The following is a 17,018-nucleotide window of genomic DNA, read 5'->3' as shown; positions in this document are numbered from 1 at the left end:
TCCAGGGGCCACCTGTGAGTGGTAGATAGGGATGAGAGAAATAATAATAATAATAATAATAATAATAATAATAATAAGTTATTATTTATACCCCGCCCATCTGGCCGGGTTCCCCCAGCCACTCTGGGCGGCTTCCAACAAAACATTAAAATACAGAAATCCATCAAACATTAAAAGCTTCCCTAAAAAGGGCCGCCTTGAGATGCCTTCTAAAGGTCTGGTAATTGTTGTTCTCTTTGACCTCTGGTGGGAGGGCATTCCACAGGGTGGGTGCCACTACCGAGAAGGCCCTCTGCCTTGTTCCCTGTAACTTGGCTTCTTGTAGTGAGGGAACCACCAGAAGGCCCTCAGCACTGGACCTCAGTGTCTGGGCAGAACGATGAGGGTGGAGACGCTCCTTCAGTTAGCATTTAAAGCTGAATCTATGGAACTTGCACTTTCTGAAACAGTATGAGAACCGATACACAGCCATCCTTCAAAATTCACACTTCTCCAGATTTTGTGATGTGGTTCTCTAATAAAAGAATAAAAGAATGTTTACGAAGGTAAACAAAGAGATAAACAACTATATTACTTTCCAAAGACATCTGAAGGCAGCTTTTAATGTCTGACATTTCATTGTGTTTTTATATTTTGTTGGAAGCTGCCTATAGTGGCTGGGACAACTGAGTCAGATGGCTGGCGTATTATTATTATTATTATTATTATTATTATTATTATTATTATCATCATCATCATCATCATCATCATCACCATCATCAATAAAAATGCATATGTTAGGGGTGGATGAGCATACAGGGGACTTGCTTTACAATAATGTTCATAGTAACCAAAGCTGAAAGAAAAATAATTGCAATTTGCATTAAAATGCTAATAAGTTTTCATGATGAATAATAATAATAATACAGTTGTACCTTGGTAGTCAAATGCCTTAGTTGTCAAATCGGTTCCTGAACGTCGCAAACCCAGCAGTGAGTGTTCTGGTTTGCAAACATTTTTTGGAAGCTGAACGTCCGACGCGGCTTCCGTGGCTTTCAATTGGAAAGCCAACCGGAAGCCGTGCCTTGGTTTTTGAACCATTTTGGGAGTCGAACAGACTCCCAGAAGAAATTAAATTTGAGAACCAAGTTACGACCATAATAATAATAATAATAATAATAATAATAATTCTTCACAAACTGATGTGGAAACATTGAGAACTGAATTTAAAATAGGGAAAATGAGAAATTGAGAAGATTGGAATTGAGACATGCTACCAACCGTTGTTCGGTCCCAGCTCCTGTCCACCTAGCAGTTCGAAAGCACATCAAGTGCAAGTTGATAAATAGGTACCGCTCTGGCGGGAAGGTAAACACCGTTTCCGTGCACTGCTCTGGTTCATCAGAAGCAGCTCAGTCATGCTGGCCACATGACCTGGAAGCTGTCTGCGGACAAATGCCAGCTCCCTCGGCCTATAGAGCGAGATGAGAGCTCAACCCCATAGTCGTCCGTGACTGGACCTAATGGTCAGGGGTACCTTTACCTTTAGCTTTAGCAACCCTAAATTGTAGGTAGGGCCAGATTTTTTTTATTTTTTATTTTTTAAAAAAGGTGGCACGATAAATGCAACTCTTATCATTGTATAGTAGACATTACAGCCACTGAAAATGTTTATACACCTGCATAGTGGTGCACCATCTGTTGCACTCCTCAGCTCTGCCAGACAGTACCTTTTAATCCATCCAACGATGGTACTGGTGGTGGCAGGAGTTGCCTAAGGGGCCCCCGCTTGTGTTGTCATAACCGCTAACCATAGAGACTACATTGCTGGCATGTAGTGTTCTCCATAAACATTCAGCACGTGTGCCTCCTCTGATGCCCAAGGCGGGCTGATGGATGTTTAACCAGATAAGGCTCCCACATTTGGCCAAGATGTTTGCTGGTATGGTACTTTTACATGCACCTCTTGGTAACAGCCATCAGGACTTCTCAGCCTGGTATTCCATCAGCAGTGTGAATATATAAGGGGCGTAGAGGTCACACATGTAGAATAGAATGTCCTTATTTTCATCTGAGGAATGTTGGAGGGTACTCATGCATATTTAGGCACGCACACACCCCTTTACCCAGACCACAAAGGAGCATTGTCACAGTTTAAAGACTCTTTCCAGCTAGGCATAGACATTGTGGAGCAGAGCTGGTGAGGAGTGTGGCTGGGGAAAAACTTGGGAGAGCCCGGAGAAAGATATAGAGGCCTGTAAGGCTGCATTCATTCCTGGAGCCTAAGGTTCCCTATCCTTGCAATGCATGTTCAGATGTCCCTGCTTATGTAGCCATGCTGTTCATCTGCACACATCTGCACTGTGGCTTTCCATCACATGAAAATGGTTCCCAACCTGCTGGCTTTATGTGTGTTTTGAAGAGAGCCTAAGAATATCATAAATCCACTTTGAGTTTTATCTCCTCCGGGGAATATGCAGTATTGTAGGTAACAAGGTTAGATGTGCAAAGCTAAAAACCACCATTTATGGCACTATAAGAGCTTCAAAGAAAATACATCCTGTGGGAATTGGAGCACTACAAAAGCATGCATATTTAAGGAAATACTCTGTGAATGCAATGCAAAGCGGTGGAAGGGAAAGGAAGTATCCTTTTTTTTCAGCTCACCCACAACAGTTTTGCTGTGTACCAGCAAAAGCCTTGTCTCCAAATATATTTACTGTGTCACATATGCCACCTTCAAAATTAAAATATCAATAGATGGCCACATTCTGCCTATTTTTTAAATGTGTTGTCAAATTAGCATTCATCAGACTTCCTGGGCTCGAGTCACCCTATAGCTCCTGCTACAACAAATAGATTTGATCCTGCCAGCAGGCTGCTGTCAACAGGAACATGCCTGGAAGTGGGTGAGCTTGAGTGAGCTGCCTGCAGCCCTTGTTCCTTGGACCCAGCTGGCAGAATATGCACAATTAGCTCTGGAGGAAGTTCTGGGGCTGGAAGACGGGAGGGACAAGGGAATAACGGGCCATAACACTTTAAGAAAAAAAGCTGGAGCCATGTAAGATGCTATGAGTGAATCTTTTGGAAAATAGGCAAAGTCTGAATGATCTCTCTCTCGCTCTCTCTCTCTCTCTGTGTGTGTGTAAATGCATTATTAAATCTGTTTCTTTGGTGTGTGTTTGTTTTTGCAGAGATGGAATTTCATGATACTCCACATATCTTGTGCACTGGCTACCAGCCAGACATGCATGCTGTCTCCCAGTGTGGCTATCCGATAGAGATGGGTTCTGATGTTGATACCGAGACAGAAGGAGGAGCCTCACCAGATCAGGCCTTGAGGATGTGGATGTCCGGGATGAAATCAGAGCACAGTTCGTGTTTATCGAGCCGTGCAAACTCAGCGCTATCCCTCACCGATACTGACCACGAAAGGAAGTCTGATGGGGAGAACGGTAATGAAGCAACCCGTTAAAAGCAGACATGGATTTATTTCCATGTGGGTGTGGGTGTGCATGTATGAGAGAGAAAGAGGTTCAGCTATGCCAATTTGTACTTAAGCAGAACAATCAATGAGGCAGCAGTCGGGTAAACAAAATGTAGGAAATGTATACACTTGAGTATGTATGCTTTCATGAGCATCCAAGGTGATTTTGTAAATAATAATAATAATCAAATTTTCATACATTGTGGAAATTTACTTTATTATTTATCAGATAATTTATACTCTCGTTTTAAAAAAATCCAAAGGGCAGGCTGAGGAACAACATAGTAAGAGCCATCGATGATGTTTGTTTTAAAAAGACTGAAAGGGGGAAAGCAGCGTTAAATATAAAACAACTAGTATCTTGAAGCCCGTTAAATTAACGGGTGCTAGAACATGCAATTCCCCCCACCCATTCCCCCCTCTCTCCCCCTCCCTTCTTTTCTCCACCCACACGTGCCGGGACTCTCCTGGGCTGCCACCGGCGCTGCTCCTCTGTCGCTGCTCCGCCTCCTCTTCCTCCGCTGCTGCGGTCCATGCCTAGGCAGGGGAGGGGGGAAGGTAGGGGCGGCCAGGGCCCTCTTTCCTTCCTGCCCTCCCCCTGGGCTCGAGCCTGCTTTTGCGAAGGGTTAGCGGGGAAGAATGAGCAGCATCCCTCCGCTGCCACCGGCTTCTTGCTGAACGCAGCGGAGGCACGGGGTAGCAGAGGAGATGCTTCATGGAGCAGGGAAAGAGGGGCGGGTGGCGGGCGGCTGCCACCCGCCCCTCCTTCCCTGCTCCCTGTCAAACATCTCCTCCCCCCCCATGCGCTGTACCCGCTTCTGTCTGCCTCTGACCCTGCACCGCGAGGGAAACGGTAAGCAGAGGGGTGGGGAGAGAGAGAGAGCGTGACGCCCGCTTGCTGCTGGTCGTCGGGGGGGAGCGTAGGAGAGAAAAAAGGGGGGAAAGCAGCCTCCTTCTCCTCGCCTTTCCCAGCCCACCCAGAGCTGAGCCCGCCACACGCCAGGTGGGGGGAGGGGTTGGGATGCAGCGATGGGGTGGGGGTGGGGACACAAACACCCCGCCAGTGGCGGGGAACGCGCGCTCGCGTCTCAATACCTCACAGTCCCTTCCCCTCTTCCCCTCGCGCCATTAATCGGGAGGCGAGGCGCGGAACGGCAGTTTGGAGGGGAAGCCGTTGAGGGAGAGAGAACCGCATTCCGCCCCCCCCCCCGGCTCTGTGTGCGTCCAGTCTCTGCGTCCAATCCCTGTGTCCGTGGGGCACATGCTCAGTAGCGCGGAAAACGGGACACACGGAATCTGGATGCAGAGAAAACAGGGACTTTATTATATAGGATAACAACAAATTCAAACAAAGACACCGGAGAAAGGTGCCTTATTCCAGGACAGACTATTTACTTGCCTCCCTCAGTACCTAAAAGCGAGATCATCTGCCTTGTACGCAGAAGGTCCAAGAGTCAATCCACAGACTCCCCAGGAGAGATTTGAACATATTTCCTTTCTGAAAGCTTGGAGAGCTGCTGCCCATCAGTGTAGACAATACTGAGCTCAATAGGCCAAAGATCTAACTCGCTATACATGAGCATCCTATAATAATAAACGAATAATAATTTTAATAAAGAGTCTTTGTGGGAAGGGGGTTATTGGTTTGCTGTTGTAGTAATTATTATGTATTTCGTGTTCTCATTTTGTATTTTTATGTTGTTAACTGCCCTGTGATCTTCGGATGAAGGGTGGTATACAAATGTTATATTAATAAACAAACAATATATGTATATACTGCCTGGCAGTATTTCTCCAGGATTGTAGACTGAGAAAGGTATTTCATATCGCAAGCTACTTTTGATTATTTGGAGATGCCTGGGATTGAACCTGGGACCTTCTGTGTGCAAAGTCAGGGGTTCATCCCCACCCCTGCCCCCAGACGCTGCTTATTCAAACAGACTAAAAGCCTGTGGAAACTTCCATCATCGGCTGATGGTGGAGCAGCTATGTTTTATTATTTATTTTATTTGAAGACGGGCATCACCAACTTGAAGGAAGGTGCCCAGGTGTACACAGATCCTTGTGATATCCTGGGCTCATTGGGGAGGAAGGGTGGGATAGATATCAAATAATGTTGCTGGCATCCGTCCATCTTGGGAAACAATGGAGGAGTGTGCCTTTCGAGGTAAAGTCAAACTGTTGGAAGGTTGTTACAGCACTTGCTGTGGCTGTAGATCAGGGGTCAGCAGACTTTTTCAGCAGGGGGCCAGTCCACTGTCCCTCCGACCTTGGGGGGGGGGGTTGGACTATATTTTTTGGGGGGGAATGAATGAATCCCTATGTCCCACAAATAACCCAGAGATGCATTTTAAATAAAAGGACACATTCTACTCATGTAAAAACATGCTGATTCCTGCAGGCCAGATTTAGAAGGCAATTGGGCTGGATCCGGCCCCCGGGCCTTAGTTTGCCTACCCAAGAACTTTTATTGAATTGTTTTATTTTCTTTGAACTGAGCTTGGGGGAAATAACTGTAACATATTTCTGAAGTAGTCAGTTAATATGATTGTATTGGCATAATATCATTTGCATCTGTTCAGCTTACCCATTAAGATGCAGGGATAGATAGAAATCACACATTCACACACTGATGAATAAAATATCAAAAGGGAAAACTCAACAGACTAACTAACTATGGAGTGTTGACACAAATAACATCTGAGCACAGGAGATGGTGCAGCTAAATGTAATCAGCCCTTGTGATGTCTTTGCTTTCCACAGTTCTACTTATACATTTTGACAGTTGGAGAACTCGGGTCAGATGTGAAGTCAGTAGCGTAATTTTAAATCTGTCCCACAGTTGTCCTTGTATGTTTTTCGTGTCAATGTCCCACAGGCATCCCAACTCACTAGTACATTTGGAAGTCTATATGATTGGGAAAATAACAAATCACTCACCCTTGATACTCCTTTTATCGTGGGGCAAGCACCCAACCCATCTTCAATGCTCACATCATATTCACAATTCATGACAGGGCATTTTGAGTTGATATCCCATGTTTTTGTGCCTGCATCATCAACATTCTTCAGACAAGATGTCTTGACCGTTTCAGCAACTAACACCTACTCCTTGGAATTCCCTCCCCTTGAATATTAGACAGGTGTCATCTCTGATATCTTCTCAGCACCGACTGAAAACCTTCCTCTTTCAACAAGTTGAGATATTTCCCTGTGTGCATATATACTGGAATCATTTTTATTTTATTTATGCTTGTTGTTTGCCGCCCTGGGCTCCTTTGGGAGAAAGGGTAGTACAGTGGTGCCTCGCTAGACGAATTTAATTCGTTCCACGGGTCTTTTCTTATAACGAAAAATTCGTCTAGTGAATCCCATAGAAATGCATTGAATTTTATTTATTTATTTTTTTGCCCATAAGAATGCATTAATTGAATTTCAATGCATTCCTATGGGAAACCGCGATTCGCTAGACGAATTTTTCATAAAACGAATTCGTCTAGCGAGGCAACCTCCGCTCGAAAAATCCTTTCGTTAAGCGGAAAATTCGTTTAGCAGGGCATTCATTAAGCGAGGCACCACTGTATATAAATTTAATAAGCAACAGCAACAAAAGAATGGCCCACCCCTTTCTATGGAAGCTCGTAAGAGTTGCATGTAACTTAGATCTTCAAATGCAGGTACTGGGGGGGGGGTGCAAGGAGCAGTTTATTAAGACATCCCAGATAATAACTCCTGGATGGCAGTTTATACATTCTGTGACATTCCAACTCATATTTGTGCAGTTTGCATCCTTTTGTCATATCTGCAGTTCTCTACAGAAGAAGGTTCCCCAATGGCTGCTTACTAAGACAGTCAAGGGACATCTGATGCTGATTTGTCAAAGTCTGTGTCCAAGGTCTAATTCCGTTGCCAAGGACTGAGAGGGTGTCACAGACGGAGAAGAAATTCAGTTCAGTTTGCATTTATAGGTAAATTGAGCTAATTCACACTTCCTGAAAAGCAAACCAAAACTCAGCTATCCTTTGAAATGTCACGCTTCTCTGAATTCTACTCAGCCTGTTTTTTGTGTGCAAAAAAAGCAAATAACAGGGTAAAGTATGCATACAATACTTATATTGGTTAATATAGCATCTACAGATACATTATATCGGGGGAAATTCTTCCAAAGATTTGTGTACTAGGAGAAATGCTGGCTAATTTTCTTGAGAATGCTTTTTTTAAAAAAAAAAAAAAATCTCAAGCTGATACGGAAATGTGGAGAACGGTCAGGTACTGGCTGATACCTGCTTGAGACCTTGGATACTGACTGCATGAGTTTGCACAAGAAGGAGAAACACTCCAACCTGTAATAAGGCAGCTTTCTTCTTTGTTCCTATTCCATCTCATTTCTGGAGGTGCATCATGATGCAGATATTCCCTTGTCTCAGAGTTGTAATCTGGATTGGGGGCAATTGTCAGACAGTCCAAGACACCTGTTTAAAATTCCTGTTTTCAATGTTAATGACAATGTATTACTACATTCTAGAATTAGAACTGAGCAAAATTTATCAGGTGATACTTTTTTCTGGTGAAAGTAATATTTTTCCTCTGCCCCTCTAGAAAAAAAAAAAGTCCACTGTCCTGATTTCCCCCCACTGTGTTTGTGTATATACGTATACATGTGTATGGTAGCTGCCATTTCCTATCCATTATGCCCTGGACTGGAACAAATCTGAGTCTGGGGAATTGTGGGAAATGGAGAATGGTGGCTAACATAGATGCTAATCTTGGCCTTTGTAGCACCTGCAGCAAAGCAGGAACTAAGGCAGGGAAGGGATGGGAGGGGCGGAGAGAGAGTAGGAAGCTATGCTACTGATAGTGTCAAGCCTCCAACCCCTTTGGGATAATTTCTCCTACCCCTCGAATCATTTGATGAGATGGTCCCTCCAAACATCTCTGACCACAAATAGGGTGGATCATTTTGAGCTGTCACATGTCTGCAGTTTTAGCTAAAATCTTCCACGTGGAGCAATTCCATGGTTAGAGCTGCATGGAGGAAATGAAGAAAAGAATGAGCTGACAAGGAATGAACAAGGGGAAGGTCAGTAGCTCGGCAAAAGAGCATCTGCTTTGTATGCAGAAGGTGCAATATTCAATTTCTTGCATCTCCAGGTACATCTGGGAATGACCCTGCCTGAAGCCCCTGAGGGCTGTTGTCAGTCGGGGTATGCATTGCTGAACTAGATGGCCCAAGGAACTATGTTCCTATGACCAAGCAGCTTCCTGGCAGTGATTTGCCGGAATGTGGAGCGGTGCATACTTTTAAATTAATCCAACCCCCAACCCCCCATGTATGTGTTACTTCCCATAAAGCCACTCAAAATGGTTTCACAATAAAATAAAAAAACCAACCATCAGCAATAAAAGCAGGTATGTAATTTAACCTATGACAACTGTAACAATTAGAAAACAACAACCATAAACAATAAACACAATCTATCAAGTAAACATAATGGATTATGTGTTAAGTAAACATAAACAAACTGAATTGAAGTTCCCATATGAAAGGCAAGATAAAGGGAAGTCTTCAGTAGAACCCAAATAAAGTCAGCACCGGTCTGATAAGTAACAGGAGAGAGTTTCAAAGGTTAAGTACCACTGCACAAAAGGGCAAATATCTACAGTGTATGAAACAGACCACCTGATGAGATACTGATTGCAGGAGGCCCTCCCCTGCAGAGCTCAGTAATCAGTTATGCATGTAAAGGGATCCTTCCAGCAGCACCTTAGAGACCAACTAAGTTTGTCATAGGTATGAGCTTTCGTGTGCATGCACACTTCTTCAGATATCGTATCTGAAGAAGTGTGTGTGCACACGAAAGCTCATACCTATGACAAACTTAGTATGTCTCTAAGGTGCTACTGGAAGGATTTTTTTATTTTGTTTTGACTGCGTCAGACCAACACGGCCACCTACCTATAGTATGTAAAGGGGTGGGAGGATCTTTTTGGTACTGTATCCTGGCCCCAAGCTGAACAGGGCTTTGTACACCAGTAAAAGCACCTCAAACTTGGTTCAGTGTGTGAACTGAACCATGTCATATTTGTGCACAAGTTGCCTCCAGTTGGACCCAAGGCAGAGCAAAGTATGTGGGTTAAAAAGGGGGGGAAGCGGGGGGGGACCACTCTGCTAATAATGACCAGTTTCTCTGGAAATAGTTGCCCGATCCAGCTTTACTATAAATAGCTCTGTTCTAAGACATAAACAGTTGCTATATAATGCGTGAGCAAAAACCCCTTCAGCAGTAAAGCTCCAGGATGTCAATGCTAGCTGAATTATAGAAATTGGGGGTGGGGTGTGTGAAAGAGTGTTGCAAGGAGGCAAGATTGAGTTAGTGCCAGCACTCAACAATAGGAAGGAAAGCATATCTGTTTTTGCAACACATGCTTACATGGTTTTAATTCCTAAACTATTTCTTCCCTTATGCATAACACAAATGTTCCAGTGTAAAGAAATGCATTTGAAACACACACATCCCTATTCGCTTGCTTCCCACCCTCTCTCAGATGGGATTACAGTACCTTCATTTGAAGGAGGGGGGGGGGATGTGCCCAACACAACCCGGTCGCTGTCACTGCTGTTTCCTGCAATGTTGGGGGCTGAATGTCTGCAGCAGGAAGCCTGCTCTATTTGAGTATACTCCCTACACAATGTAAAATTCTGATCTTCTTGTCTTCCATGACATTCAGCTCCCAACATTGCAGTGGATGGCTACAGGAATGGTAATGGAGAAGTAGGGATATGGCTGTGCCAATAGGCGCATCCATGCTTTGCCCCTTGCATATTAGCAATAGTGTCTATGAATAGGGTCCTACACTGAAAGAGAGGGGGGGGAAAGCTAGACAGCCTGTTCTACTGTCAAACAACTCCTACTTTCAGCATTCATAATATTGTGATTTTATGTTGTAAAGTGTCCTGAAACCTGCAGCTGTAGGGCAGTATGCAGCTACTACGACTCCTAGTAGTAGTAGAAGCAAATTTGTTTGCACAAAACTTATGTGACTATAGCCACATCCACACCATACATTTAATGTGCTATTCTAACATACAGTGGTACCTCACAAGACGAAAATATTTCGTTCCGCAAGTTGTGCCGCCTTACAAAATTTTCCGTCTTGCGGAAACAAACGGCAGACGGCAAAAAAAAGCAGCAAAAAAAATCGTCTTGAGAGATGCGGCCATAGAAAGCTTCGTCTTGCGAGGCAACAAAGAATCACTAGACGCTTTCGTCTAGCGAGTTTTTCGTTGCGCGAGGCATTTGTCTTGCGAGGTACCACTGTACTTTAAGTGTATGTTCCAGATGTGTCCACTGTCTAACCACCACATAAGCTTTGTGTAAGCAAATCAGGATGAATGCTGAATAAACAAGTTGTTGTGAGGAGCCCTAAAGAATAGGAGAAAGTTTGTAGAAGTTGTTTGACAGTAGAAGAGGATGCCTCGTGGGTGGTGGGCTGCTTTTCACTGGAGGCATTTAAGGAGAAGCTGGACAGCCAGCCATCTACCAAGGAGGCTGTATTGGGTTGGACTAGGTATCTCAACTATATAATTGCATGATTCTAATTGAGCAGTGGAGAGCAAGAATGTCACTGAAGTTCCCCTTCTTCAAGCACTCTTTGCTACCTGTTTTCATCTGTTCCCCCCTGGTGTACACAAAAGGAAGGAAGGAAGGAAGGAAGGAAGGAAGGAAGGAAGGAAGGAAGGAAGGAAGGAAGGAAGGAAGGAAGGAAGGAAATGAAGTTCTGAACAAAGGAGGTTGTAGTTGTGGTTGAAGAAGTGCATGCAACTGATGAGGCAGAGAGCAGAACTGCTTGTAAGAAGTAGGGAGTTTAAAAAAGCATCGTTTTCCATAACAGCTTATATATGTCGCCTGCAGCACTGGTTCTGTTCCACTGCAGTTTACCTTTCATCAAAAACTACATTATTCATCTTGATGTCCATTGTGGCAAAATTAGGTGACCTGTTTAATTAATTATGTATATAAAGGTAAAGGGACCCCTGACCATTAGATGCAGTCGTGACCGACTCTGGGGTTGCGCGCTCATCTCGCATTATTGGCCGAGGGAGCCGGCGTATAGCTTCCAGGTCATGTGGCCAGCATGACAAAGCCGCTTCTGGCAAACCAGAGCAGCACATGGAAACGCCGTTTACCTTCCCGCTGTAGCGGTTCCTATTTATCTACTTGCATTTTGATGTGCTTTCGAACAGCTAGGTTGGCAGGAGCTGGGACCAAGCAACGGGAGCTCACCCCGTCACAGGGATTCGAACCGCCGACCTTCTGATCAGCAAGCCCTAGGCTCAGTGGTTTAACCACAGCGCCACCTGGGTCCCTAATTATGTATATAATTATGTATATAACATAACTTAAATTGTCATTACATTGTTTCATCCCAAGGAAATGCAGTGCAAATGTGGGGCAGGGACATAATGGGGGGAATGCAATGCACATGGAAGGAAAGTAAACATATAGTTTGTGGACTGAAAGCAACAACAAACACAACAGCGAATACCGATCTGGATTGATTTCTGTTCTGGACGTGGGACGAATGAGTGAACACCGGCAATTTCTGCTCCCTTTCCTATTGTCCAACATCCCTAGTTGGAAGATGGGAGGTAGGAGGACCAAAATGATCAGAACGACAGTAGGGAATGCGGAAAATTGTGAGAGCAAATAAGAGCTCATATAAACATGCTCTTTTTCTCTCCCTCACAGCATTAATTTTTGCAGCTATAGTGGACAGTGCATCTAGAGGCAGTATTTTTAGTGACAGCACAGAAAGAGCAAGAGAGAGAGAGAGAGCAGCTGCATGAAAGATTAGAGGCGAGTCAGCATTTGGTGTTCTGCGATGCCTTGGCATTCTTCCTGAGCATGCAGAGTCTCCCTCCCTCCCCTTTGCCCCCCAAAAATTGCAGTGGCGGATAAAACAGTGATCATCGGGAGCCTCTGGTGCACATCAGGGGGTAATTGGAGCCTTGATTCAGGAGTCTAGGCTGCCGTTGCGTGCCATGTTGCATGTCCTTAAGTTGAATTTGTATCAGCGGGACTTCTGTTTGCATAACTAGGGCTGCAGCCTTTGCCAGCAGAGCAGCTTGGAGAAACAGCCCGACTACCGCTGACTCTGGCTATACAGAAAGATGTGGTGGACCGACAAGCTGCCTTCTTTCAGCAGGGTCACCAGTGGGAGATGGAGCCGGGGGTTGGTGGGGATGTCCTTGTTTTAAATCCTGCTTTTAGAATACATTCTGCTCCATTTCATGGACAAAATTTGGGAAGAGCAAAGATTCTCCTCCTGTGGAGATGCTAACGCTGAATATCACCAATGAATTATGGAACATTTTCATCACCGGGCTACAGTCCTTTATTTAGATATTTATTTATCTCAGGACTTTGCAAACAGCCACGACTCTTCTGGGCATTTTGTTCTACAGCTACAGAAGCAACTCTTTATAGAACAAAGTGTTGGCAGTGTTAAATATTTTACAGAAGATCTCACCACAACAGTGTCTTGAGATGAAGGAAATGAAGGAATTTTTCTTTTCCATCAGCCAACTAATCTTTGCCTTCAGCAACGCGAGTGCAAACGTATTCTCTACCCCCTTCCACCCATATTTTTCCTTCCTTTTTTTAAGAAAGAAAGAAAGAAGGAAGGAAGGAAGGAAGGAAGGAAGGAAGGAAGGAAGGAAGGAAGGAGTCTCTAGTTTGAGCGGGGGAATGATGCAAAATGGAAAAGAAATTAAACCTGAATCATTATTTTTTCTGGCTCTGAAAGTTATGAAAACATAAAACTTGAAGACAGTTTTTAAAAAAAGCAAAAAACCATTACATCCTCAATACTGTACACCTAATCCAGATAACAAAGCCTAGACAGAGGTGTAATATATTGTTGCAGAAAGGAATCCAAGTACTGTAATGCATAAATTTAGTGAGAAAAGGGTATGATGGTAGGAATTAGGATTTATGCCAAAGTTCATCCTCTATGAGAAGCACATGTTGCATCTCATGGGGTCTTCTGACAAGTCTGTAGTCCATGGCAAAATCATTCATCACAGAATCTTAGAATTGTAGAGTTGGAAGGGACCTCGAGGGTCCTCTAGTTCAACCCTCAGCAATGCAGGAATCCTTCCCCTAACTGTCCCTAATTGGGCTTGAACCACCAACCTTCTGGTTAACAGCCAGAAGCACTGACTCATTGCACCACTGGGGACTTTAAGCCTTTATGATGTAGTGTCAGGTTGCAGGATGCCTCTATACACTTGACTCATCCCCCCAAAATGTAACGGTAAATACTTAATTGTATATGAGGAGGCAGAAATAATAGGATTTATTCAATTCAGTCTCAATCCCAAACCTTTATTGGCATATAAATAGGATTTATTTTCAGGTACTTTGAAAAATTGCTTTACATATCTGGACAACTCATCTTAAAACAGGATGGGTATACCTTAAAAAAAAAGCCTTTACTATTCACAGAAACTGCTTTTGTATTATTTTGTGCAATAATTCAAAACATGAGAGCTTGATAAACCTTACATAACAGACCTAATGTAGTCCAGCATTTCTGTTTCCTACAGAAGAATATTGCTTATCACTCCATTAAAAGGCATGCCCTCAGTCTTACAATCCAGAACAGGATGGTCCAACTTATTATACCAAGTGGGCCACAAGAGTACTTCAACATGGAACCTGTGAGCTGCACACTGTTTTGTCATGCAGGGTAGGATAGGGGGCAGGGCCAAAATTTGAAACACACATCCAGCCATCATGCTGCCTTCCCTAAGCCAGCCAAGCAAGGTGCTGGGCTTCGGGAATGAGATTAGAGGCTCTGGGAGGGTCCTAGAGTTCTCCCATCTTCTTCCCAAAGCTGGGCAAGTGCTATCTCGGCTTTCAGAAGGAGGAAGGAGAACTCTAGGATCCTGTCAGAGTCTTCACAATGCCTCCTCGAAGCCCAGCACCTCGCTTACTTAGCTTTGAGAAGGGCATCAAATATTGCTGAGGACCACAAATAAAGGCCTCGGGGGCTATATGCAGCCCTCAGGCCACGTGTTGGACCACCCTGATCTAGAAAGGCATGACACAAAAGGAAAATGGATTGGGATGGATGAGGAAATAAGCAAGTTATGAGTTACAAACTGTTATCATCCATTAATAGATCGGCCATCCTTAAATTAATCCTATTTCAAAGCCATCTAAGTCTAGACTTCCTTTTCAAAAATAGCTATTATGGGACAGGATGGTTGGGTGGTATGTATTCATCCACCCTGTGTGCCAAACCACTGATTTGCATGTGGCAATCTTCTTGGCAGCCTGTCTGATGAAGAAATTTTAAAGGGGTTCCTAGGCTGGAGGTATCCCTCACAGCAATCCAAAAGACAAGGATGCAGATTCTAATTCAAAATAATAGGCCTTTATACAAATGTGCATTGGGACAGCCTCAAAAATAAGGAGGCTTCAAAGCAATGTTTCTTATAGACTTCTAAATTCCATACATGATTTCTATTCACCAATCAAAGGATCACAGCAATCTTATCAGTTGCAACCCAATACCACAATCCTGAACCAATCAACATGATTTAGCTCTTCAGATCAGCCCTCATCATAGGCTATTATCATGTAATTACATATAATCATTTTTTCAATGTCTTTCTTATTTGACTTTTCTCCCAATATCCTCATTCATCTGCCTACAAAATAATTGAAGATTAATTACAAGTGCTATGTCGAGCATAGCTGCCAAGTTATCCCTTTTTTTAAGGGATTTTCCCTTATGCTGAATAGGCTTCCTCGCGAGAAATGGGAAAACTTGGCAGCTATGATGTCGAGCCAACTTTCTTTTCATGCGTACAGTGGTCACATGGATTCTGTTTATTCTTTTGAGTGTTCTGGAACGAACATTTGCTTACATACAGTACCTGAAAGCAACTAGTTCAGTACTTCAAAATGAAGTGCTCCTTCCCAATATAGCTTTGCCGTAGGGTGTAAAGAAAACGGAATCATCAAAATGATACAGTTTTTGTGAAATTGTTATTTTCTCCACTGGAGCTATGCTGGTGTAAGCTGGACTCAGCTTGCCCCCTTTTTTACAACTACCCATGTAGAAAGAGGAAGGCTAGAAATGTAACACACTTCCAGCGTAGAGTTGCCCAAAAGTGTGGAAAACTAGAAAAATGTGCCATTACCTGCTGGCCAACACCTATTCTATTTCCCCTCAGTTTATATGTAATCATATATAATTGCTAGATGTTTATTTATACCCTGTCCTTTTCCCTGACAGGGATTCAAGGATGCTTATACATAAAACAGCTAAAAACACAGAAGAAACAATCATTTAAAAAAATTAAGTCTTAATAGAAGAGAATAGATGGAGATAGAAATATGAGAGAGATGGTATATTAAAAACATACAGTCACTTCCCCAAAGCCTGCTAGAACAAAGTCTTCACCTGTTGACAGAAGGAAAACAAGGAGGAAGGCCCTCTTCAGTATTCACAATGCAACAAAGTATAAAAGAATCACTAATAAATAAATAAATGCACAAGCACCAACCATTAAAACAGCAACCTATTACAATTCAGAATCAGCCACAGTATCAATAGTATTGAAGCTGCACTATTGAAGGCTGAGAAGGAATGTGCAACATCTTAGCACTTTTGTTTTTGAAGAGCAACCGGAAGAGGATCCTAATAAATTACCAGGGAAATTGTGTTCATAAATGACTGGAAATAATGTTCCCTACCTCAGTTCACATTAGGGATGAGAAATCTTTGAATCAGGGGTCACTTTTTTCTTGACCAGCCCTTGAACCTTGAACAGGAACAAGACAAATGCAACACACACACTACCCCTCTGGTGATTATGTTTCGGAGGAATATATATTTTACAAGTTTTAGACTATTTGCTTCCTACAGACTGCCTATGGACTACACTCTCCTGGAAGATCCCCCTAACCCTCCTGCAAAATAATTAGGGGGGGGGGGACCTTCCATTGGAGCCAACTTCCCTAAACCTCATTCAACATTCAAAGGGAGCCACATCTACATTGCACTACAGCTGTCAAATCTTCAGGTTAAAAACAAAACAAAAACACCAGTTAGTATACATGTGGAGCCAGAGCTGGCCTGCTCATTAGGCGAGTTGAGGTAGTGGTCTCAGAGCAGCACGCTCAGGGCAGCTCAGAGGGGTGGCAGATCTTCTAAACCCACCTCCTCCACTGTGTGTGCCTCTACCTTCTCCCCTGCGCACCTTTGGCCTGCTCATGGTTGCACAACAGGCACACAACATAGGAAGGGAGAGAGAGAGCGTTTTCTGTCTTGCCTCTAGTGGCAAAATGTCCTGTGCCAGCCCTGCAGTGGGTGTGCTGCTGTTTATAAAGCTAGCTGGGAGGCACATTTCCTCATAGTGCTCATACTACAAACAACTGCCATGAAACACCCCCCCTCCCCCCTGCCCTGCAACACCAGTGACTTTGTTGTAATACCAGTTGCCCAGTGCAACTAAACCAGCATAAATTGATTTCTG

At 43.7% G+C, this 17,018-nt stretch overlaps 1 protein-coding gene across 1 annotated transcript in view; it reads left to right on the top strand.

The window, feature by feature from the left end:
• TENM1 (teneurin transmembrane protein 1) overlaps positions 1-17,018 on the top strand; it is a 371,047-nt gene that overhangs the window by 128,265 nt on the left and 225,764 nt on the right. Inside the window, exon 3 of the mRNA XM_060270166.2 lies at positions 3,174-3,434. Within this exon, the coding sequence (XP_060126149.1) occupies positions 3,174-3,434 (261 nt within the window). The remainder of the gene's footprint in view (positions 1-3,173; positions 3,435-17,018) is intronic.

Source organism: Zootoca vivipara, chromosome Z2 (assembly GCF_965207765.1).
Source record: "Zootoca vivipara chromosome Z2, rZooViv2.hap1.1, whole genome shotgun sequence".
NCBI lineage: Eukaryota > Metazoa > Chordata > Lepidosauria > Squamata > Lacertidae > Zootoca > Zootoca vivipara.
The sequence above is the reverse complement of the archived record's forward strand: the minus strand, read 5'-3'. Positions and strand labels throughout refer to the sequence as shown.